The sequence below is a fragment of the Triticum urartu genome, chromosome 5A, assembly GCF_056163025.1.
Source record: "Triticum urartu cultivar PI428250 chromosome 5A, HENAU_Tu73, whole genome shotgun sequence".
NCBI classification, from domain to species: domain Eukaryota; kingdom Viridiplantae; phylum Streptophyta; class Magnoliopsida; order Poales; family Poaceae; genus Triticum; species Triticum urartu.
Window position 1 is genome coordinate 224,503,768 of NC_141877.1, and position 23,773 is coordinate 224,527,540.

At 47.3% G+C, this 23,773-nt stretch overlaps 1 protein-coding gene across 5 annotated transcripts; it reads left to right on the plus strand.

Annotated features, from left to right (window-relative positions):
• The first annotated feature begins 8,940 nt into the window (after nucleotides 1–8,940).
• On the plus strand, nucleotides 8,941–17,340 carry LOC125508927 (Putative endonuclease or glycosyl hydrolase). Of its 5 annotated transcripts, XM_048673736.2 has the most exons (3): nucleotides 8,960–9,195; nucleotides 12,028–12,171; nucleotides 15,474–17,340. In XM_048673736.2, exon 3 carries the CDS (start codon nucleotides 15,481–15,483, stop codon nucleotides 17,098–17,100), a length of 1,620 nt encoding a protein of 539 aa, XP_048529693.1. In that variant the 5' UTR covers nucleotides 8,960–9,195; nucleotides 12,028–12,171; nucleotides 15,474–15,480; the 3' UTR covers nucleotides 17,101–17,340. The 5 variants fall into 5 exon arrangements, with proteins under 5 accessions (XP_048529691.1, XP_048529693.1, XP_048529692.1 ...); XM_048673734.2 differs by lacking the exon at nucleotides 12,028–12,171 and having other exon boundaries at nucleotides 8,941–9,195; XM_048673735.2 differs by lacking the exon at nucleotides 12,028–12,171 and having other exon boundaries at nucleotides 8,960–9,352.
• Nucleotides 17,341–23,773: the final 6,433 nt, after the last annotated feature.

Consider the following 23,773-nt stretch of genomic DNA (forward strand, 5'->3'; position numbering starts at 1 on the left):
TCAGGAAACCATGACTATCTGTTGATCAACGAGCTAGTCAACTAGAGGCTTACTAGGGACATGTTGGTGTCTGTTATTCACACATGTATTACGATTTCCGGATAACACAATTATAGCATGAATAAAGACAATTATCATGAACAAGGAAATATAATAATAATGCTTTTATTATTGCCTCTAGGGCATATTTCCAACAGGAGGAACACTTTGTGTGCTACCAAACGTCACAACGTAACTGGGTGATTATAAAGGTGCTCTACAGGTGTCTCCAAAGGTACATGTTGGGTTGGCGTATTTCGAGATTAGGATTTGTCACTTCGATTGTCGGAGAGGTATCTCTGGGCCCTCTCGGTAATGCACATCACATAAGCCTTGCAAGCATTGCAACTAATGAGTTAGTTGTGAGATGATGCATTATGGAACAAGTAAAGAGACTTGCCGGTAACGAGATTGAACTAGGTATTGAGATACCGACGATCGAATCTCGGGCAAGTAACATACCGATGACAAAGGGAACAACGTATGTTGTTATGCAGTCTGACCGATAAAAGATCTTCGTAGAATATGTAGGAGCCAATATGAGCATCCAGGTTCCGCTATTGGTTATTGACCGGAGACATGTCTCGGTCATGTCTACATTGTTCTCGAACCCGTAGGGTCCGCACGCTTAAGGTTTTGATGACAGTTATATTATGAGTTTATGCATTTTGATGTACCGAAGTTTGTTCGGAGTCCCAGATGTGATCACGGACATGACGAGGAGTCTCGAAATGGTCGAGACATAAAGATTGATATATTGGAAGCCTATATTTGGATACCGGAAGTGTTCCGGGTGAAATCAGGATTTTACCGGAGTACCGGGAGGTTACCGGAACCCCCCGGGAGGTATATGGGCCTTAGTGGGCCTTAGTGGAAGAGAGGAGAGGTGGCCAGGGCTGGGCCGCGCGCCCCTCCCCCCTAGTCCGAATAGGACAAGGAGAGGGGGCCGGCGCCCCCCTTCCTTCTCTCTCTCCTCTTTCCCCCCTCCCGAATCCTATTCCAACTAGGAAAGGGGGGAATCCTACTCCCGGAGGGAGTAGGACTCCTCCTGGCGCGCCCTCTCCTGGCCGGCCGCACCCCCCCTTTGATCCTTTATATACGGAGGCAGGGAGCACCCCTAGACACACAAGTTGATCCACGTGATCATATTCTTAGCCGTGTGCGGTGCCACCTTCCACCATAGTCCTCGATAATATTGTAGCGGTGCTTAGGCGAAGCCCTGCGACGGTAGAACATCAAGATCGTCACCACGCCGTCGTGCTGACGGAACTCTTCCCCGACACTTTGCTGGATCGGAGTCCGGGGATCGTCATCGAGCTGAACGTGTGCTAGAACTCGGAGGTGCCGTAGTTTCGGTGCTTGATCGGTCGGGCCGTGAAGACGTACGACTACATCAACCATGTTGTGCTAACGCTTCCGTTATCGATCTACAAGGGTACGTAGATCACACTCTCCCCTCTCGTTGCTATGCATCACCATGATCTTGCGTGTGCGTAGGAATTTTTTTTGAAATTACTACGTTCCCCAACATCTATACATACTGGACCAATTACTAGAGCTCGCGCACGCCAATTAAATTATCAGGTACTTTCGTTTCTTGGTAATGATTCTGATGTTCATGAGAATATGATGCTACCTAAATTGGATACGTTTGTTTTGCTTACAAATGAAGGGCCTGTCATGGATAAGAGGGATGAACACTGGAGCAAGACCAAGCATGGAGATGATGGCATGCGCAAGGGGGTCCAGAACGGAGTTACAAGTGATGATTTCAGGACTTTGAAGCCACCCTAAGGAGTGCATGAAGCCTTGGACGAAATATACAAGATGCCACTTCATAAATTTCGCCCAGAGGCTATTCTAGGTGCCGCGTCACGTTATTATTGGGCCAGGCCCATGTATTTTCGAAATACTTAAGTATAGACTATTTTTAGAGTCCGTATGTGTGGGGAAACAAGAGTTAGGGTTGGTTTCGGACCCCTCCTCCAAGGGCCACGAAATTCCCCCCTCTTCCTCCATATATACAGCCCTTAGGGCATCGTTTAGACTTTGTGTTTTGTTTAGACTAAAAGTTAGCCATAGCTGCAACTTCGCGTACTTCGTTTGTGTCCAACGACCAGACCAAGACGTCACAGAACCCCACCTTGATCAATAAAGCTTTCCTCTTATATTCGCAATATCCAGATTGCAATCTCAGTTTCTTGCTTGTTCTTCATTTTCCTGTAGGAAACAGACCTTCGTGGTCAGGTTGATCGTGCTCCGGTGTGGTCAATAACCTCTTGGAGTTGGTTTAGCGATTCTTAAGGCGCGACGTCCTCGCACGTTCGTAGTCGGATCGTCAAAGTCGATTTCCTCCAAAATGATAGCCACCATCTCATCGAAAGATCGGGACCCTCGCCTCTATCAACAATCCTTATCAGTAATAAAGATAGGTGAAGTAGCAAACTTAGGATCATATTTCATTCTAGTATTCAAAGATTTTTCTTTCAGCTTGCATAGTAATTTCTTAAGATCATCTCTATCCTTACAAGCAAGAAAATCCCTAGCTACCTGTCCATCCATAACATAACCCTCAGGTATCTTAGGGAATTCATATCTAGGAGATCTAGGTCGAATAGGCGTTTCATAATTTTTAGTTTCAGTAACTTCATCAGTTTTAGTAATGTCATTAGTTTCAACATTCTCAAATTCTCTACCTTTAGCAAGTTATTCATCAAGAAATTCACCTAGTGGCATAGTTTCATCAAGTAAAGTACTATCATCATCAATAGCATCATTTATAGCAGAAGTAGCATCATCAATTACTTGTGACATATCAAAATTAATAGCAGGTGGTGGTGTCGCGAGATTACTTAAAACAGAAGGTGAATCAAGTGCAGAGCTAGATAGCAGTTCCTTACCTCCCCTTGTCCTAGAGGGGGCGATCTTGGTTCTATCATCCTTAAGATTCTTTGTAGCGATCAACCGATATGAATCCCAAGTGACTCAGCAAATAAAGTTATGCTCCCCGGCAATGGTGCCAGAAAAAGGTCTTGATAACCCAAAAGTATAGCAGATCACAACAGTTTTCGAGGATAGAGTATTCAACCCAAAATTATTGATTCGACACAAGGGGAACCAAGAATATTTGCAAGTATTAGCAGTTGAGTTGTCAATTCAACCACGGTTGGAGACTAAATACCTGCAGCAAAGTGATCAGTAGCACAGTAATATGGTAGTTTGATAGCAATAGCAACAATACTAACAGTAATGGTAGCGGCAATAGTTTTCTAGCAATTGTGATAGTAGTAGCAACAGTAGTAACTTAGCAAAGATCAATATGTGAAAAGCTTGTAGGCATTGGATCGGTGGTTATGTTGGAACATTCATCATGTAACAGTCATAACCTAGGGCGACACAAAACTAGCTCCAATTCAATAATGTAATGTAGGCATGTGGGCCACTGGTGGCTCCCCTCCTCTTGGTCTTGGCTCCAGTATTTTTTTATATTCCATAAAAAATCTCCAAAAAGTTTCTTCCAATTCCGAGAACTTTATTTCTGCACAAAAAACAACACCATGGTAGTTCTGCCGAAAACAATGTCAGTCCAGGTTAGTTTCATTCAAACCATGCAAATTAGAGTCCAAAATAAGAGCAAAAGTATTTGGAAAAGTAGATACGACAAAGACGTATCAATAGTCTTCGGGATGGTTGCTTCTGGAGAACTTAGGCATGTTGAACTTGAGCTTCCCGTAGCATTGCTCTTCATTGTGTTAGGGCTGATGGCGATGGTGCTCTTGTCATGGTGGAGGGTCTTCAACTGCTTGCTCCTCGTGCTCCACTTGATTAGCCTAACATTGAGGTCGTGGAATTCTTGCACGGTTCCTCATTTCTTGGCGCTCTTAAGGCTTGCGGCTTCTTCTTGTCGCTCTTGTCAGAGGGTCTCTTCTTGTTCACGCATGGCGTGAGTAGCTTCACATAGAGCACGTTGGGCTTCAAGGGCTTGTTCCTCAGGACGTTTTTTCTCTTGTAGGAGGGCATCACCATCTTGGTTTTCTTTGTCTTGGCATATTGGAGCTTGCTCGTGTTCCATGGGATCATGTGCTTAGCGACGATGTCATTCATGTTCCCAAAGGCGGTCTTGTAAACCATTGCCATGAAATGTGTTTTGTGGAGCTTGATGATCTTCATGGTCTCGGTGATGATGTGAACTGACTCGGGGAAGACTTGCATCCGGAGAAGTGTTCGAAGAGTGTCGACTTGGGTGGTGTCATCTTGATGATGACGATGTTGTCGAAGAGCGGTTGACCACCAAGGCACAAATTTCTTCCATTTGCGATGATAGCTTGTCGTCAAGGTAGTCCTTTGTGTGTTGTTCAGATTGTCGCAAGTCGGTGGCGAGTTGATCGATGTGGTCGCCCAAAGCTTCATTCTCTTGATGCAAAGCTCTATGTGTGAAGAATAGTTGATTCTTGGTGATGCAGTTGCTCGGCTCCTCTTCTTGCTCGATGAAGAGTGGATTGGTAGAAGTGCTTGACCTATCCATCATATCAAGCAAATATGTGAGTGGATGAAAGGAAAGAACTAGACCAAATGTACCTTATCCAGTGTTGAAGATGGATCAAAGATCACGCAATGTAGTATTATGGAAGTAGTGCAATTGGTACCAGATCTTGTCAATCTCATACCTACACATGTAAAGCTTTTGGAGTAGCTTCGTGATGATGGTGGCACAAAATTTAATGAAATTGTTAGCAAGATTCAATAATGTTGAAAGATATTCACAAATTTGCAAGTGAAACAAGTAGACCAATAGCAATATGTGGCACATGGAAACACATGTACAGATAGATAAATGGGGTCGTGCAACCAAAAAATGAGCTCATAATATGGAATCCATGGAAAATGCTCTTGTTTCACAACACTAGAGAGACTCTAGCATGATTGCTCAATAGGCGGATACAGAACTTGTGCACAACCTATAAGAAACAAAATGTAACGACTTCTATCCCAAATATGTTATGTATGTATGATTCCCGGTGATTCTTCGCACTATGATCCAAGATGATCAAGTATGGCAATTTGATATGCAATGTGGCGATGCTATGGCTATTGCTTATGAGCTCTTTGTTTTCTCTTTGCTTAAAAGCTTCTGATGTTCCTTTTATATTCCCCTTTGGCCACTTATGCAAAATGCTTGAACGAAGATAGCAATTATGTATATGTGGGAACAATTGATGACACAAAAGATGATATATGCACGCTATGATAGCTATGCGAAATGTGTATCACTAAAGTGCACAAGTAACGTTGTCCGATAATACTCAAATGGCTAGTCTCGATAGGAAGGTGACGCAAAATTTGGCTCGGGGGTTCACAATAGCAAGGGAGTACACAAAAGTGCCCTCGATGTTACTGTCCTTGCTTATAGTTGGAGGTATCACTACAGGGAAGTAGTTGTTGTCGATGTTGAGTCCGTGGCAAAGTTGAGTGGCGGTGATGTCGATGATGAATCGTCCCTAAGTAGCTGAAACACTTAGGAAAGGGAGAACCGCGACTCAAAATCTCAAATGGCAAATGACAAATGGTGGTACCGAAAAGTGTGGTGGTGTTGCTGAAATTTGCAGTGGTGCAATGATGGGTTTTGGAGTTCAAAATGCAGAAGTGGGTGGCGGCTAAAAATCTCTGTCGACAAGTTCAGTTTCTTTAGGGTTTGTCGGACGTCCGGAGGATGTCGGACGACCGGTGGATGTTTCTGTTCCGCACGTTCGGTGATGGTTGGTCGTTCGGTGACTGGAACGGGTTCAGATGCCCGGTAACAGTCAGACATCCGGTAACTGGGGCGATTTCATGGCTGCATGTACGACGATGTACTCATGGATTTCGGGGACAAAAGAAATATTGGGGCCAAATTTGGGCAAATCTCATGGATGGAAGTGATGGGAAGGATGTGGGAAAGCTTAATCCACTTGAAACACATCAAATCCATGGATAAAAATCAACAAAACATCATCAAACCAACAAATCACAAAAAAATTGGTATGGCTATTTTTCTGGGGATTTTCAAAATTGGACAAAACACAACAAAATCAGGATAGGAAGTGGGGGTAGGGACTCCAAATTCGTAATCAACCTGGGCTCATGATACCAAGATGTTGTGGGGTGGAACCCTAAAGGTCGATCTTTCACGAAATGGAGGGGAGTCCGCGAAGAACACGAAGAACACGAGAGGGAAAACACTCAATGCACAAGATCCAAATCATAGATGTGCTAAATCCACATACACAAGAAGAGATACAAAGATCCAAACTCAACACAGGAGGATACAAAAGGGTAGCTAGTTCATCCCAGTCCTTAAAGGAGAGAGGTCTTGAATCCTAGGAGGATCTTCGCATGAAGGGGTCTTGAATCCACTTGGGGGATCTTCTCACATGGAGGCCTTGATATCCATGGGAGTATGGATAAGTGAATGAGCAAAGCTCTATCTGTGTCTTGATCTATCACAATGCTAACCCTAAAACATCCACGTGAAGGGGTATTTATAGTCTAGGGAGAGAGAGGGGGATACATGGGTCAAGGCCCACGAGCTGTGCACACACAAGCGTCGGATGTCTGGACGTTACCGGTCGTCCAGTGTCTCACGAGGGACAGGACGTCCGATAAGGCTTGGACATTCGGTGTTTTGGCTCTGTTGAGGCGTCGTAAGATTTCCGGATGATGTCAGACATCTGGTGCGTCAGTCATCCGGAAAACTTTGGTCTTCTGACATTTTTGTTCTAGATTAGTGGTGCCAGTCAGTCGGAGGCTGTCGGACATCGGGTCGCTCGGAAGTGTCGGACGTCCGGTCCTTGTCGGTCATCCGACCGCTGTAGCATTCGTCGACTGAGCCTTCTGACTGGCTAATCCTCCAGGCGTCAGATGTCCGGTAAATACCGGTCGTCCGGTGGCTGTAGCTTTTTGGCAGCTCTTTCTCTCATCTCTCGCGCTTGGTGTACTCGTCGTCTTGTCCGTTGGCGGTAGTAGCTTCATGGCCTTCCTCTAAGTACCTGATCACACACAAGGTCTCTGCTTGAGGTAGTACCCGTGTCTCACATGTGGAATATGTACGTTCGGAGAGGAGTTAGTTCACCTCGCCTTCGATAGCCCTTGCTCGAGCTCTAGTCATTGGTCCACGTGGTGCCTTGGGAGACGAAGGTACGTCCATGGGGATAACCGTAGGATGCTCCGCATCAAGAGCACATGCTTGAAGACTACTGTCAAGTTTGCCCACGCCGTGGTACAGGTGTTTGGAGCTGAGTATCTCAAAGAACCAAATGTGCAGGACACGAAGAAGTTGTTGGCTATTGGAGAGGTCAGGGGGTTTCTTGGGATGCTCGGATCACTTGATTGCATGCACTGGCAATGGAAGAACTGTCCTAAAGGTTTGCAGGGAATGTAATGTATCAAAGTCACACCAAAGAGGCCATATACTAGAAACGGCGGCATCACATGACTTATGGATTTGACATGCTTTCTTTGGAATGTCGCGTTCTTACAACGACATCAACGTGTTTCAACGATCTTCGGTGTGTCAGGAGGCTTTGCAATGGGGAATCACCGTCGTGCAACTACACCGTCAACGACCGAGACTACAACATGAGATACTATCTTGCTGATGGCATCTATCCTCAGTGGGCGGCGTTTGTGAAGACCATATCTGAACCGCATGGCAAGAAACAAAAGCCACTTTGCAACAATGCATGAAGCAGCTAAGAAGGATGTGGAGAGGGCATTTGGAGTGCTTCAAGCTCGTTGGGGAATTGTCCATGGGGCTGCAATGATGTGGGAATCAGAAACTTTATGGCAGGTCATGACATGTTGTATTATTTTGCACAATATGATTGTCGAGGATGATGTAGCCCAAACCAATGATTTTGAAGCACCCGAAGAACAAATTAAAATCCCGGAAGATCAAGATGCAATTCAGCTTATGAAATTTCTACAGGTGCGTCAGAATCTTCGAGATCATCATGTGCACACGCAGCTACTCAATGATCCTGTGGAGCATATGTGGACTCATAATGAAAACCAAAGAGCTGATGTTTGAGTTGTGCACTTAAAATAAATTATGTAAACACTTCAGTATCAATATTTGTTATTTACGCACGATATTGACTTGTATGATCGACGTGCATGGATTTTCATGGATTCGAGATTTCGAATTTGAGACATGTGGATGTCGTTAGCTAAATATGAGGACCCGTCCGGATGCGTTGGAGCTGCAATGATGTGGCAATCATAAACTTTATGGCATGTCATAACATGTTGTGTTATTTTATACAATTTTTTTGTCGTGAATGAGGGTGATGGTGTAGCCCGAACCAATGATTTTAAAGCATATGGAGAACAAGTTGAAATCACAGAAGATCAAGATGCAGCTCAGCTTACGAACTTTCTGCAGATGCATCAGAATCTTCGAAATTATCATTGGCACGCACGATGACTCAATGATCTTGTGGAACATATATGAACCCATAATAAAAATCAAAAAACTGATGTTTAAATTATGCACTTAAAATAAATTTTGTGTAAACATTTTGATATGAATTTACATGTACTCAAGAGTCCGGATTTAAAATATGTGGATGCCGGGAGCGACAGGAAGTCCCGCGTCTATGGACCGGCCGAATTTGCCAATGTTCTGAGGACCCTTATGAGGTGCTCATGTCCGCAATAGAAAAAACTATTTCCTCGCTATTCTACCACTGGTGAATCCATAATGAAAACCAAAGAACTGATGTTTAAATTGTGCACCTAAAATAAATTTTATGTAAACACTTTGATATGAATTTGCATGAACTCGAGAGTCTGGATTTAAAATATATACAGATGTCGGGAGCGAAATAAAGTCCCACGTCCACGGACGGACCGAATTTACCAATGTTCTAAGGACGCTTATGAGGTGCTCATGTGACGGTCAACCGTGCAATAGAAGAAACCATTGCCTCCCTATCCTACCACCGCCTTGCCCCCCACCCCCAAATTAACGTCCGCCGCGAAGGTCTTCCCCCTTCCCTGGAGTCACCAGAGCCGCCTTCTCGCCGAAGCAGGCCCGCTACCTTCAAGTGGAGAAACTCAGGCTTCCTCGCCTCCACCTCTACCTGGTTGGTGTGCATCTGGACGCGATTCGTTTCGTCGGTAAGGAGACGCTAGCTTGCATGGATCCAACTTCGTTTTGATCTTTCCTTTGCCGTGAGGTATTATCTAATCAAACCGTGTGCCTCATCTACGACATCCGGTACGAGTTGTCCCCATCCGACCGAGGCGGTGAGCATCCGCTCATGCTTTTCTTTTGGTATTACCGTATTAACCCTGACCTGGTACTTCTTATAGGAGTTTGTTTTCGCAATATTAGAATCGGCGGGTTCAGCTGAACCAGCATGCCCTGCTTCAAGTGTACCTCTTACCTTGGGTCTCTGATTATGTTGGTCTCGGGGATTCTTACTTCAATGTTGGTTGCCTTTTGTGTTCGTTATGTTTGTGATTAGGAGGCACATGTTATTTCACTATAAGAGATGTATGAAGTTAACCCTATTATGCGCTTATGCTTGTCATATTTGTTACTTCTCCTGTGTTTGGACATCTGTGGTCATCAAGTATTTGATTGGACCAAAACTCCAGCTTTCTAGGATATGGATTTCAGGAAATTCGTGCTATGCTTTTGGAATTTTATCTAGTGAAGTGATGGGAAATAATCGAATTTGAACTCAATTTGTAGGTGCCCGTTCATATATTCAATTATTGAGTTGCATGGCATGCTTAGAAGGTGGTTATGATACTTTCACTGCATGCTATGAAATCTACTCATTCCAGTCATGCATGACTTTTGTAGAACTAGTGGATCAACATTTTGTGTATTATGCTTGTTCCCCAAGTGAGCTTTTTGCAACCATACCAGATCAGAGGCATCCCTCTTCTGCATATAAAAGTATTACATATTTATTGTTAAATAAATCTCATATCTATCATGATACAAGGCAACCTGTTGGATGGCCTGATAGTCACGATTTTGAGGTGGATTTGATGTGAAACACGATGAACACGAAGAACATGGGAGAAAACTTGAGAGGAAACCCTCACATATACAAGATTCATCACCAAAGTACACAAATCTCGTGCCAAATAGAGATACACCTCAAGGATCCAACAACAAGGAAAAGTAAGTAACAAGGATAGTTCATCCCTTATCCAAGAGGAATTGGAGGTCTGTACAGATAGTCTTCCGAAAAACTCTAGGAGAGACGGATCTCGATAACCCAAGAGGATTCTTCTCAAAATTGGAGGTCTTGATCTCCAAAGAAGAGGTAGATGAGCAAAGTGCTCTCAAAAACTTAGTCTAAACTTTGCTAACCCTAGATCTAAGATGGAGCACAAAATATATAGTCTAGCCATGAAGAGAAGGTAGGTGGGGAAAGTTACACGGGCCAGTGGCCCTCTTCTCTACGTAGACAAGTCGGACATTCTAGTAGTATATTAGAGCTTCTCTCGCGCAGGCCTGGATGGTTTGATTTTTATGGCTTAATTCTCACGTGATGTCGAAGGATATTTGCTGATACCTACGCAAGAGCAGCTAGCTAGCGACACGCATGCTGCTTCGGCCTTGAGACTTGGAGCGCATGTGCGCCCTGGTCTGCCGACGTGCGCCAAGTTGCTAGCCTTTTGATTTTCCTTGATACACGAGTAGCAGTGCTGGTGAATCGGATATCTTGATGCTTCAGCTTCAAGTGACTAGCGTGGATAAAGGTTTTGATGAGCAGCACGCGGCAGTTGGCCACCAAGGCCGACAACCGCGTGACAACTATCAACACAACGGCGGTACATCAGTTACAGAGTCCTCAAATTGGAGAGCGGCGGCCGCCGTCGAGATCAATTGGGTCGGGCTAATTGCTAGCGCCGCACTCAATCATTGTCAACGCCAAAATTTCTTCTGACCCCGATCTTATTTGTCCGTCGCCGGATTTTTCTTTGCTGTCGGTTGACAAGCTCGGAATCAATGTAGACGAAATAGCCCATCTGTTCTCTGAGTTCACCATGCGGGGCCTGCATGGGCCACCACTGTGAGAGTAGAATCCGACATATCCCTCGATCGGGTGTCCTAGCGAGGTGAGTAGATGGAGGGGAAACATGAGACCAGATTTACCCAAGTTCAGGCCCTCGTTACGAGGTAAAACCCTACTCCTGCTTGTGTGGTATATTGCGATAGGGGTGTACAAATTACAAGATTTAACCGAGGGATTGTTTGTTGCATATCGACTAGCTTGGCCCGACTTATATAAGTTACCAGGGCCTCTAGGTTTACATGGACCTAGTCAGCTATGTCGGTGGAGGGGAGTCCTCCACAGCTCGGCCTTCCTTGTCTTGAACAACAAGGCTTCCAGAGTCTTCCTTCTATAGGGCCATGGGCCGGCATGATGGCCCATGGCAGAAATTGGCCTAGGGGGCCTCGGGCCAGCCTACTTGGGCGATAATCAGAGAGGTGAGGCACCCTTTGGCCGTAGCACCGTCAGTTATGTTGTTTATGGGGCGACAATCACAACACATATGCCAAGTACCATCTTTCTTATGAACAATTCCTTAGTCTCTTTGAAGTTGACGCGATAAGGGGAGGAGCATCGGGAATGAGGTCGATCCTATGTTCAATCCCATGCAGTGGAGGTATGCTCGATGGGAAAACATCCTCAAATTCCTACAAAACGCAAGTCATCACACAAGGAAGCGTGGGTGAATCGTTAGTCAACATGACTTCATTTTTGTACAAGAATACAAAGTAAAGCACGTGTGATGGGCTCTGGCTCACATTCCTTTCTTGGTGGTTAAGAGGTTAATGTCCTTGTTGGCGTTCAACATGGAAGCACTCATTTTCGGCTTGTGACGCTCACTCACTTTATGGCGGGTCACTCCATTACTAGATTCCCATATAGCATGCAAAGGTTGAAGCTTGAGATTTATTGACGATGATTTGACTTGCAGTCATCGGCCGAAGCACATTCCTTGCCCTTCCACTTGAAGCTATAGTGATTGGTGCGCCCATTGTGAATGACACTGCGGTCATACTGCCAAGGGCGTCCCAATAAGAGATGGCAAACGGTCGTAGCGACCGCATCGCATCCCAAGGTATCCTCGTATGCTCCAATCTTGAATGGGACTTCAATAGTATGCTCAACCTTGATAGTGCTGGAATCACTTAGCCATTGCACTTTGTATGGATGAGGATGTCGCTTCTTTGTGAGATGTAACTTGGCGTGAAGTTCCTCACTTGCCAAATGGTGGCAATTACCACCATCAATGATGACCCTGATAGACTTTCCTTGGATGCCTGCTTAGTGTGGAAGATATGACATCTTTGGTCATCATCATTTTGTTGTTGAAGGTCAAGATCTTGGAGACAACAAGGGCGGGGCTTTAGTCGTTGTTGCAGAAGGCTTGATCATCTTCGTCTTTGTTGACTTGTCGGTGTAGCTTCCAATTCTTCTTCAATATAATATTCACTCTCCATCTTCATTGATGATCATGGTCCGCTTGGTGTGGCGCTAAATTGACTTGTGGCTGTGCCCCTTGTAAGTCAAGCATTCATTGCTTGGATTTTTGGTCGAGACCCTTGAAGGATTTGCAGGAGTAATTCTAGGCCTGGGAGCGCTTGAAAGGAGGACGACTTGGAGAGGTCGCCGGTACTTTGGAGCTTGATGGGGCACCACTAGTGGCTGTTGTCTAAATATAAGGCGTCGTGCTTGGTGAAGCTTGAGTGTTGGTGTTGAAGTTCCGTGAAGTGTAGGAGTACTTGCTGTACTTACATCTTCTTGCACTTGTTGCTCCGTTTTTGTTGTTTGGCGAACCAACTCTAGCAAGTAGTTGTATGGTTGGAAATCCGCAATCCGCTTGATTAGGTGGTTGAGTCCATTGAGGAAGCGAGCCATTGTTTGCAAATCGGATTCCTTCACATTGGCTCAGAGAATTGCGATTTCCATCTCCTTGTAGTACTCTTCGACGGTCTTGGTGCCTTGCTTGAGTACTTGGAGCTTCTTGAAGAGGTTGCGGGTATGGTGCATGTGCACAAATCTCGCTCTCATGACTTGCTTCAATGGGGACCTCTCCTTGCTCTTGTCAATGTTCTGTGAGTTGTTCCCACCATATGTGGACGTACTCATCAAACTCGAGCGAGGCCATTGCCATTTTCTTCACCTTGTCAAAGTTGTGGACACGGAGCATTTTGTCCACGTTGAGTGCCCATGATTGATATTCACAAATGGATGGCTCACAAGGGTAGTGGCAAGGAAGACAAAGTTGTGTGACGGAATGACATACCTCTTTGACACCTCTACCTTGACAAAATCGGAGGGCACCCGCCTTGCTTTTGGTGTTTGTGTTAAAAGGATGACATATCATCATCGTAGCCGAGCTTGGTTGTTGATGGAGGCGGTGTAGGGGCTAAGTTCTTTTGGGCGGCTTAAAAAATAAGCTGTCTCTCCCCAGCTTAAAAAATAAGCCGCTCCCTAAATTTGTTGTGACTTCTAAATTAATTATACCATAACTAGTTCAGAAGCACAAATGAATGAGGGAGACGGCTTATGGGAAAAGCTGGGGAGGAGGCGGCTTATATTTTAAGCCGGCAAACGAACTGGCCCTAGATGTACTTGGCATTCTTGTTGAAGAAGCCGGACGTCGAAGCCAGCAAGATGCCCAGCTTGCTGGCAAAGTTGCTGAAGTTGTAGTCAAGTCAGACCAAGGTCGGATAGTCCGATATTCTGGACTAAGTTGGATAGACCAACTTCGCCTAGGCTGGTGTGGGTCAACTTGAGGAAGAACTCGAAATTGGAGGTAGTTAAAGAAAATCAAAGGCAGATCAACTCACATATCACCAGATCCGTGGATCAAATCTAACCAAAACTCACCAGAAACAACAAATCGCTTGAAATCGGGTGACTATTTTTGTGGGGATTTTTGAAACTGGGAAGAACAAAAACAAAATTTGTCTAGAAATATGAGGGAGAGGGACTCCAAATTGTGGCAACCTGCACATGATACCAAGTGATATGGGGAAGCTGTTTGGTGGCCTGATCTTCACGATTTGAGGTGAAACACGATGAACAACGGGGGAAACATAGAGAAAACACTCACATAGACAAGATTCACCACCAAAGTACTCAAATCTCATTCCAAAGAGAAATACACCTCAAGATCTGAGGAATTGGAGGTGCTGATCACCAAAGGAGAGGAAAAGAAGGTAACAAGGATAGTTCATCCCCAAATCCAAGAGGAATTGGAGGTCTTGAGAGATAATCTTCCCAAATCTCTAGGAGAGATGGGGTCTTGATAATCCAAGAGGATTCTTCCCCAAACTGGAGGTGTTGATTACCAAAGGAGAGGTAGATGAGCAAAGCTCTCTCAAGAATTTGGTCTAAACTTTGCTAACCCTAGATCTGAGATGGAGTACGGAATATATAGTATAGCCCTGAAGACGTAGGTAGGTGGAGAAAGCTACACGGGCCTGTGGCCCTCTTCTCTGCGCGTAGACAAGTCAGACATTCTGACATAAGTCGGACAGTCTGACTTGTCGGATGTTCCGACCCCATGTCCAACATAGTATTGTCCTGATTCAGAGAGCAATGTGGTAAGTCGGACCCTATGCTGGACATGAAGTCCCGAATATCTGACTTGTTGGACATCAGGTCGAATGTTTGAATCGGAACATCTGACTTTGTCCAGAGAGCATTTTGGTAAGTTGGACTATCCAGCAGGGTTTGGTCCTTGGTGATGTTCCTCGCTTCCTCTTCGAGCCCCTTCTTCTCGTTGCTTGAATCCTTCATATCTAAGAATGCACAATGTTCCCTAATGAGGTAGTAGCCACGTCTCATATGAGTGTATAGGAAGCTCTACTAGGAAGTCATGTCGGTTTCAATGGTTCAATTGGAGCTTGTGGGGTTGATGATGGGTTCGTGGTAATGTCCACAGGATGCATCGTATCACCATGGGTTTATGGTCGAAGTTGCAGAAAGCCCCATATCTTGGCCGGTGTTCACTTAGATTCAGGTTTTATGGGACTATGGCTGGACAAGTATTTGTCCTAACCAAATCACAACTTGATTGCAGCTCAATGGCAGAGCAGATTCACAAAAGAGGGAATCTCTACAGTAGGAAACTTTGTCAGAGACCACAGAAGGGGCTAAAATTGGTGGGGTTCCTTGAAACCTTATTACCATAAAACCTGGGTTGAAGTGCCACTAGCTAAGAAACATGGGGCTTTATTTATCTACGGTTTTGTGAAATTTATTCTCACTTTCTCAGGGAGATTAAAGAGAAATCTGTTTTGTCTGATTTGACATCTGGTGCACCACACTTAAAATGCTACTATGATTAGTAAACATATCAACTTGACATATTCTTAGTATTCATCTTTTCTTTGCAATTTTATTATGCAGAAACATAATGTCTTTTGAAGATAATGCAATGGCTAGTCGTATCACCTCGCCCTCATCAAAAGCTATGGTATCAGAATCAGATCTTCGGATAATAAATGTTGCATCAAATGTGGATCATTCTCAAGCAAATAACCAGGCAAGTGCAGTCCTCGGTCCAGTGGCTATCTTTTGGGACATTGAGAACTGCCCTGTTCCAAGTGATGTACGGCCAGATGATGTTGCTGGGAATATACGGATGGCATTACGGCTGCATCCTGTTGTTAACGGTGCAGTTACAGTTCTCTCTGCTTATGGAGATTTCAATGCTTTCCCTAGAAGACTCAGGGAGGGATGTCAGAGAACCGGAGTCAAACTTGTCGATGTTCCAAATGGGCGGAAAGATGCTGCTGATAAGGCTATACTGGTAGATATGTTTCTCTTTGCTCTGGACAATCATCCACCGTCATCCATTATGCTTATATCTGGTGATGTGGACTTCGCTCCCGCTCTCCATATACTTGGTCAGCGTGGATACACCATTGCCCTTGCGATTCCATCTTCAGTTACCGTCTCATCGGCTTTGAGCAGTGCTGGGAGTTTCGTGTGGGACTGGCCTAGTCTTGCCCGTGGTGCAGGCAGTGTACCCCCCAGATCCTTAGGGCATCGTGCTGCTGATCCTTTAGTCTGTCCTAACAGTGTAACACCGGGGAAATTTCCTGACATACAGACTGAAGAGGAGGCCATTGTTTATATGGGAACTTTTAGGAATGAATATGGTGGCAGAACAACCAGCAACCAGATTAATTGCTATAACTCTTCACAGGTCACCGGAGAATCATGCAAAGCTTTCTGTACTCTGGCGGATGGCAGTTGTGGCACCGGCACGTCATCGAGGTCACATCATGTATTAGGTGGTTTGAATGAAGTCCCAGTGATAGACCAAGGATTTACAGGCGAACAATCATGGTGGGTTCGTCCCGGTGACCTTCAAGGCTTGAAGGGTCAACTAATAAGGTTATTTCAGTTATCTGGTGGATCTGTTCCACTTGTCCGTGTTCCTTCAGAGTATTTAAAGCTGTTCGGAAGGCACCTGTATGTAGCAGAATATGGAGCTGTAAAACTTGTTCATCTTTTCGAAAAGCTGGCTGAGTCTTTTGTTGTCATAGGGAAGGGTCAGAGGAAGATGATTTGCCTACGCAATTCTGGTGATAGGAACATGAAGAAATATCCAAGCACACCAATAATTTTGAAAAATGAAAAGAGATTGAATGCTACTCTCGAGGAAGGTACTAGTGAAGCATGTCAGCAGTTGAGCAGCTCATCAGAAGATCTCTCAGAGGATGAACAGAATATTAACCCTGACGTAGATGGAGCATATGTGTTTGATAGCCATCTATACAAGTGCAGAACAGAGGTCGAGGCTCTTCTTGTCTGTTACTTGTCGTGCCCTCTTCCACTCTCTCATTTTGAGTCCCTGTATGAGCAACGGTACAAGAAGACTCTCGACTACCAGAGCTGTGGAGTTGATGGTCTGGAGGAACTGCTTAACAAGTTAAAAGATGTTGTCGAATTGAATGTAGATGAGATCAGCAACATGAAGTTCATCAAAGCCAAGTCACCAAAATGTAGTCCCTCAAAGCCATGTTAAATAGTGGTTGTCCTAATATCAGTAGTATAGTCACGTGAGTACTTAGGATTTTGTTTCCTCGCTGAGCATGTTTGTCAAGCACTGGGCTGACGTCTATTTTAATCATGTCGGTGGGATAGGAGCAGACGTGCAGTTGCACAGCAAATGCTTGCAATATTATCTTGTTCTGCTAATCTAATCGAATATTGGTTGCTTCATTTATTGAATAGTGAACCATCTTTTGGCTGTTCGCCACTTGTATGCTTGGATACCTCATTCTTGTTAGGTTAGACATGACTTGTTTGTCGCACTGCTGAATTCGGAATGTAATCATTGTCAACAGATATAATGATTATTATTCTCTACAGAGGATCGTCATCTTCTAACAATGCATCATAAGCTATTCCCAACACACCATTTCATTTCCGGTTTTTGCCCGCTTTTCCGTAATTAACTGGACAATTCTCTTCTACTTATTAATAGATGAGGCAATCTTTGCCTCCGTTTCAAAAAAAAAACACCATTTCTATGTACGTCGCAATCGACAAGTTCACAAAGTGGCCAGAGATGGAAGCAGTGAGGAAGGTCACAGCTCAGTCAGTCGTCAAATTCTTCAAGGGACTAGTGTGCCGTTTTGGTGTACCCAACAGGGTTATCACCGACAACGGTACATAGTACACAGGCCGCACCTTCATGCAATATGCCCAAGACCTCGGCAGCAAAGTCTTTCGCTTCCGTTGCTCACCATGTGAAACCTCGTTTTCCCCCAAGCTACCGTGCTCCCATAACTCTAGGCCCTAGGGCTCGTTCCTGGGGCCAAGTTTGGTCGTAGTCGCGGCGGCGAAAGGATGAAATAAGGAGCCTGAGCCCGCCTCATCCCTGCCTCCGTCAAGGGCGTGAGGAAGGTCGAGCGAAGTGGGGAGACGGCAAGGCCTGTTGTCGAGCAAGGAAATGTTTATCTTGAAGATATCAAGGATTTACTCCTTGTCGTGGGTTCCACCCGCAAACAAATGACCCGGCACGCATCCCTTTTTCATTAAAAACATTCCACTCAGGTACAGTCCATAGGGAATGAAAAACATGAATGATGGGATTACAAGTTTTAAATTCAACAAAGGCCCGAAGGCTTACAAACTAAAAAGAGATAAGGTGCCTGTAATTCCTTTCTTGTCCCTCTCCTCAGGGGGCATGTCAAGGAGGCGAAAGAGACAAAAGGAGCGCCTAGGCGAGCTACGGGTGGCAGAAAACACCAAGAACATCTTGGTGGCCGTCCAAAGGCTGGATGGTGATGGCGGCGCCGGAAGCAGAGCTCGAAGACGAGGTGGCAGGACGTCAGCACGCGTCGAAGGCGTCGGTGCCCGCGTACTCCGACTTGACAGCCTTGCCGCCCGCCCTCTTCCTCTTCCGCAGCCTCCCAACGCCAGCCGCCCAAGGAGACGACCCCGAGAAGTTCAGGGAGCCGGCGACGCGGATGATGGGGTCGCCGGTGCCGCACGGAGCGGCACCCGACACCTAATCGGACCCGTCATCCTGCCGCCTACTACCCTCGTCGTCGCTGCCGCTGTCCTCCTCGTCACTCCCGCCCGAGGAGGAGTCTTCACTATCAGAAGAGCTCTCCACGCAGCACCTTGCACGGGTCCCAAAGCACCCGAAGACCTTGACGGAGAGAAGGCCATCCTCCATCAGCTTAAAATGGAGAGTAAGCCCCTCCGTCAAGCGGTGGATATGGGCAAACGCCTTCCATCCCCGACGGAGATACATCACGTGAGGGGCGGGGAAGTCGACGCGGGCCCGCGTGCCACTGATCCTGCAGCCCCTCATGTGCAGCCACAAGGACTCCGGCGGATCCAGCTCCATCTCCCGCGCAAATGGAGTCGGGAGACGAAGGCGACGGCGCGGCGGCCGGCGCAGCCTGACGAAGAACTCACAAGGGTCATCCCCAACATGGCCCTCCATTGGAGGAGGAGCTGCTGGCGGAGGCGAGGCCGGCGCGCCACCCCGTCCTCCTCTTTCCCGAGCGCCCCGGCCTCACCCACGGCCTCGCCCCCTTCCCCTTCCCCTCACGGCTGGCTCTGCCACCGCAGGCGCAGGAGAAGGAGGGACGCGTTGTCGAGCGGCGACCCTCGCCGCCACTGTTGAAGGACCGGGGTTCCCTCTCTTCATGACGGATGGAAGGAAGGAGCAGAAGCTGAAGGAAGAAGAAGATGAAAGAATGCGGGACGCCATCCCCCCTCCCGCTCTTTATAAAGGATCGGGGTTGGGGCCTGGCCGCCCCGCTCGGCCAATCAAGACACGGGAGGCGCAGGGAGCCAGGGCCGACCCGCTGCCCCAACCAGCGACGGCCCGGATTCCCGCCTCCACCGTTTGCCACCCCAAGCGCATGGGAGACACGTGGTGAACGTGCAGAACCGAGGGGACGGGTGAGGCGACCTCTCCCCATCCCGTGATCATGGGGAGTGGACGCCTCGAGGACCGCGCCTCGGCCCCATTCAGTAAATGGGCCGCGCCTCCACGCCTCCCTCCATTTATGGGGAAGGCGCGAACCGCCCCCTTTACTATGACGTGACGCATGCCTGCGGGAACCAACCCCACGCATGCCGCCCACGTCACACGCGCCTCCCCACGCCGCGCCACGCGCGGGAGTCATGGGAAGCGCAGCGTGTGAAGAATCTTACCGCGGTAAAAACCGCCCCGCCTGCCCGCGCACCGTTTTTGGGCCTAGCCCAAACAACGCATTGCGCTTATGTGTGGACCAGGCCCGGGGGCTCCTGTCGGTGTACAAAAAAGAGGGGTACACTTTTTGTACCCCTATAATTGTGCACGGGCAGTCTGAGCCACGGGCACCACCACACCAAGCAAGGCAAGGGAGGTGAGCTAGGGTAAGACCGAAGCTCAAGAGAACTACGACGCCAAGGCCAAGACCACGAAGAGCAAAGGGGACGAAGCGGACTCCCCCGATAAGATCCTTGCCGGGAGACAGTTCTAGCAGCCCCGGCAAGACCCTTGCCGCGGCAACTCGTCCCGCGCCTACGGGGCGAATCACCCTTGAGTCCACTGCCCCCAAGGGGCAAGGATTCGGGAGACATCCCCGTGGCAGCATGCAGATCTTCGTGAAGACATTCAAGATCATATACGCACTAAGGAGGCGACAACCCTTGGCGGGATCCCAGCCGAGGAGGACCACAAGGCCCCCGGCAAGCGCCTTGCCAGGGATGACAGCAGGCGCCTCGGCAAGACCCTTGCCGGGGCCCTGCCAAGGCCCTTGCCGAGGACACCCGCAGGGCCACCATCAGGCCCACGCCGACTGAGCCTCCACCACCGCATGCATGCAGCTGCCGACCCAACCAGCTGGGCAGGCACCTGCGTGGCGGCATGCAGATCTTCGTGAAGACCCACCACTGCGCCACCTCAGTTGCCTGCCTACCTACGTGGCATCTCAGGCATCGCTGGCCAGGGCGCGTGTCGACACAAGAAGGAGCGGCGACGGACGAGACAGATCTCTCCCCCGTCCCCGATAAAGCAAGGGCACCTAAGCAAGACGCATTAAAGGCGCCTTGTCATGTAATGCGAGGGATAACCTCGCATCACTGTACCCTTTCCACCTCCTATGTGTCACTGTGGCAACCCCTTTTCCTATAAAAGGAGGCCCGAGGCGACCAGGAGAAGGATTCAGCTTTTTGGAGCTCCTCACGCCCCATAGCTAGCTCAAGAACACAAATATACAATCCACCAAAGCAGGAGTAGGGTTTTACGCATCCTTGCGGCCCGAACCTGGATAAACGAACCGTGTGCTACCTGTTAGATCCGCTCTTCTCATGACCCCGCTCCCCGCCAACCGTAAGAGGGATTCCTGTGATCCCATAGGTGTCGTTCCACACCGACAGCAAGGTGGATATCATTACAACATACCATGAACTAAATAGAATACAAGATAAAGGCTTACACTCTCCATAAGTTACAACATGTATACATGAATACATCAATACATAGCAATCATCATACAGAAGAGCAGGATCCGACTACGGATGAAATCAAATGAAAAAGAAGAACGGCATCCACCCTGCTAATCCCAGGCTCCCTGGCCCGGAACCTATTCCTTGATCGAAGAAGAAGTAGAAGAACTCCAAGACAAGCAAGTATGGCTCTCACGTCAAAGCATCTCTTTACCTATACCTGCAACTGTTGTTTTAGTAATCTGTGAGCCACGAGTACTCAACAATCCCATTACCATGGGTATCAAGACTAGCAAGGCTTAATGGGTACAGAATGGATAAGTGGTGAGGTTGCAGCAAGCAACTAAGCATTGTATGGTGGCTAACTTACGAGTACAGATTAATATAAGAAACTACGCAACGATCGCAAACTAGTAATGATCAAGAAGTGATCCTGAACTACTTATGTTTAAACATAACCCAAACGTGTTCTCCTCTCGAACTTCCTGCAAAAGAGACAGTCACGGTTACGCACGCGGTTGGTGTATTTTAACTGAGTTTACTTCAAGTCCTCTACAACCGGATAGTAACAAATTCCCATCTGCCACATAACCGCGGGCACGGCTCTCGAAAGTTTAAACCCTGCAGGGGTGTCCCAACTTAGCCCATGACAAGCTCATGATCCGCGGAGACAATCCTCCATCGTGGGACCCTCCGATTAGACTCGGAATCCCGATGCACAAGACATTTCGACAATGGTAAAAAAGTCCAGCAAGACCTCCCGGCGTGCCGAAACCCTGATAGTAGCTGCGCGTATCTCGTCTAACGCCACGTCCGGATAAGCTAAGCGTACAGGATCCAGATACCCCAAGTTTCCTAGGGGTGGTCCCGCACGGTGCTCTTGTTTGGAACCAACACCATCAGCACTGGCCCCCCTTGTATGTAGAAAAGAATCCTCCGGTTCCTGACGCCCTATGCCAATTAATTATTTATGGCAAATGTTAAAACCAATGTCGGGCCTTGCTGGAAGAGTTTTATTCAAAGCGAACTGTCAAGAGGGCCCCATACCCCTCACCGTGTTAGGGACACAAAATCAAGGAACATAACACCGGTATGACGGAAACTAGGGTGGCAAGAGTGGAACAAAACACCAGGCATAAGGCCGAGCCTTCCACCCTTTACCAAGTATATAGATGCGTTAATTAAATAAGAGATATTGTGATATCCATGTCTCAACATGGAACAACCTACAACTGCACCTGCAACTAGCAACGCTATAAGAGGGGCTGAGAAAGCCGATAACATAGCCAGACAACGGTTTGCTAGGAAGGGTAAAAAGGTTAGAGGCTATCATGGCAATTTGGGAGGCTCGATAACCAAGTGGTAGGTAGCGCGGCATAACAATAGCATCGAGACAACTACCATAGCAAAGATAGTAGTGAGAACTAGGGTAACGATCATCTTTCCTGAAATCCCGCTAGGAAGAAGAACGAGTCCTCACAATCGCAACGAAACCAGAACTATCGAGAAGCAGCACAACCAGAAAGAAACATACAACATGGTTGTCGGATTTCGGGTTCCGGCAAAACCCTTGAGGTTCGAACACTGGGGTGCGCACGAAGATCTTTCCTTCCCCTTGCACTCTCCCTCACCGCAATCTCAAAGCTCAGTGCGTCGAACCCGCAGAACAAAGGGACACAAGATTTATACTGGTTCAGGCCACCGATGTGGTGTAATACCCTACTCTAGTGTGTGTGGTGGATTTCCTCTTGGGCTGAGGATGAACAATTACAAGGGAAGAACAGCCTCCTGAGGAGAGGTGCTCTTGTGCTAGGTGAGTTTCTGTGGATGAGGATGATCTGAATGGCTTCGGATCCGTCCAGGATGAGGTGCCTCCCTACGGTGGTGGCTAGTCCTATATATAGAGGCCCGGGTCCTCTTCCCAAATATTAGGCGGGAAGGGATCCCACAACGGACAATTTGAAGGGAGACAACTAGTACAAGTTATCCTGACTAAAGGTGGTCTTCGCCTGCCAAAGGCTCTGGTGGTGACGCTGTCCTGGGCTCCACGGTGACCTCCGTCCTGCCGTCCTGCTGGTCTTGGTCTCGTTGCACTGATATGGAAACCTTTGCCTGATGCCTCGGGACTCCTCGCTTACGCTTGCCTCTTTAGCACCAAAGTGGAAACAAGGAAACTGTGTGCGCTGGCGCCCTCCTGGCTCCCACCTGGCCTTGGTCGTCATGGCTTGCGTAACAGGAACCTCGCGAGGTGCCCCTTGCCTTGATCTCTCCGCCCTTTGCAAGCCAGCCTGGTGAGGCCGCCCCCGAGGAGGTCTTGCGTTGTCCGCCTCGTGAGGCTCGGCCCCTCGCGAGGGTCTCGTGTGTTTGCTAGTGAAGATGGGCCGTATGGGGCCACTGGCGGAGCCACGCCGTGTGATGAGGACATCAATAACATTGTTACACCCACAGCCCTTGCTGCTATACATACTAGCTCAATTACTAGAGCTCGCGCACGCCAATTGAATTATCAGGTACTTTTGTTTGTTGGTAACGATTCTAATGTTCATGAGAATATGATGCTGCCAAAATTGGATACATTTGTTTTGCTTACAAAAGAAGGGCATAGCTTGGACAAGAAAGATGAACCTTGGAGCAAGTTCAAGCATGGAGATGATGGCATGCGCAAGGGGAACAAGAACGGAGTTACAAGTGATGATTCTAGGACTTTGAAGCCACCATGATGAGTGCATGAAGCCTTGGAA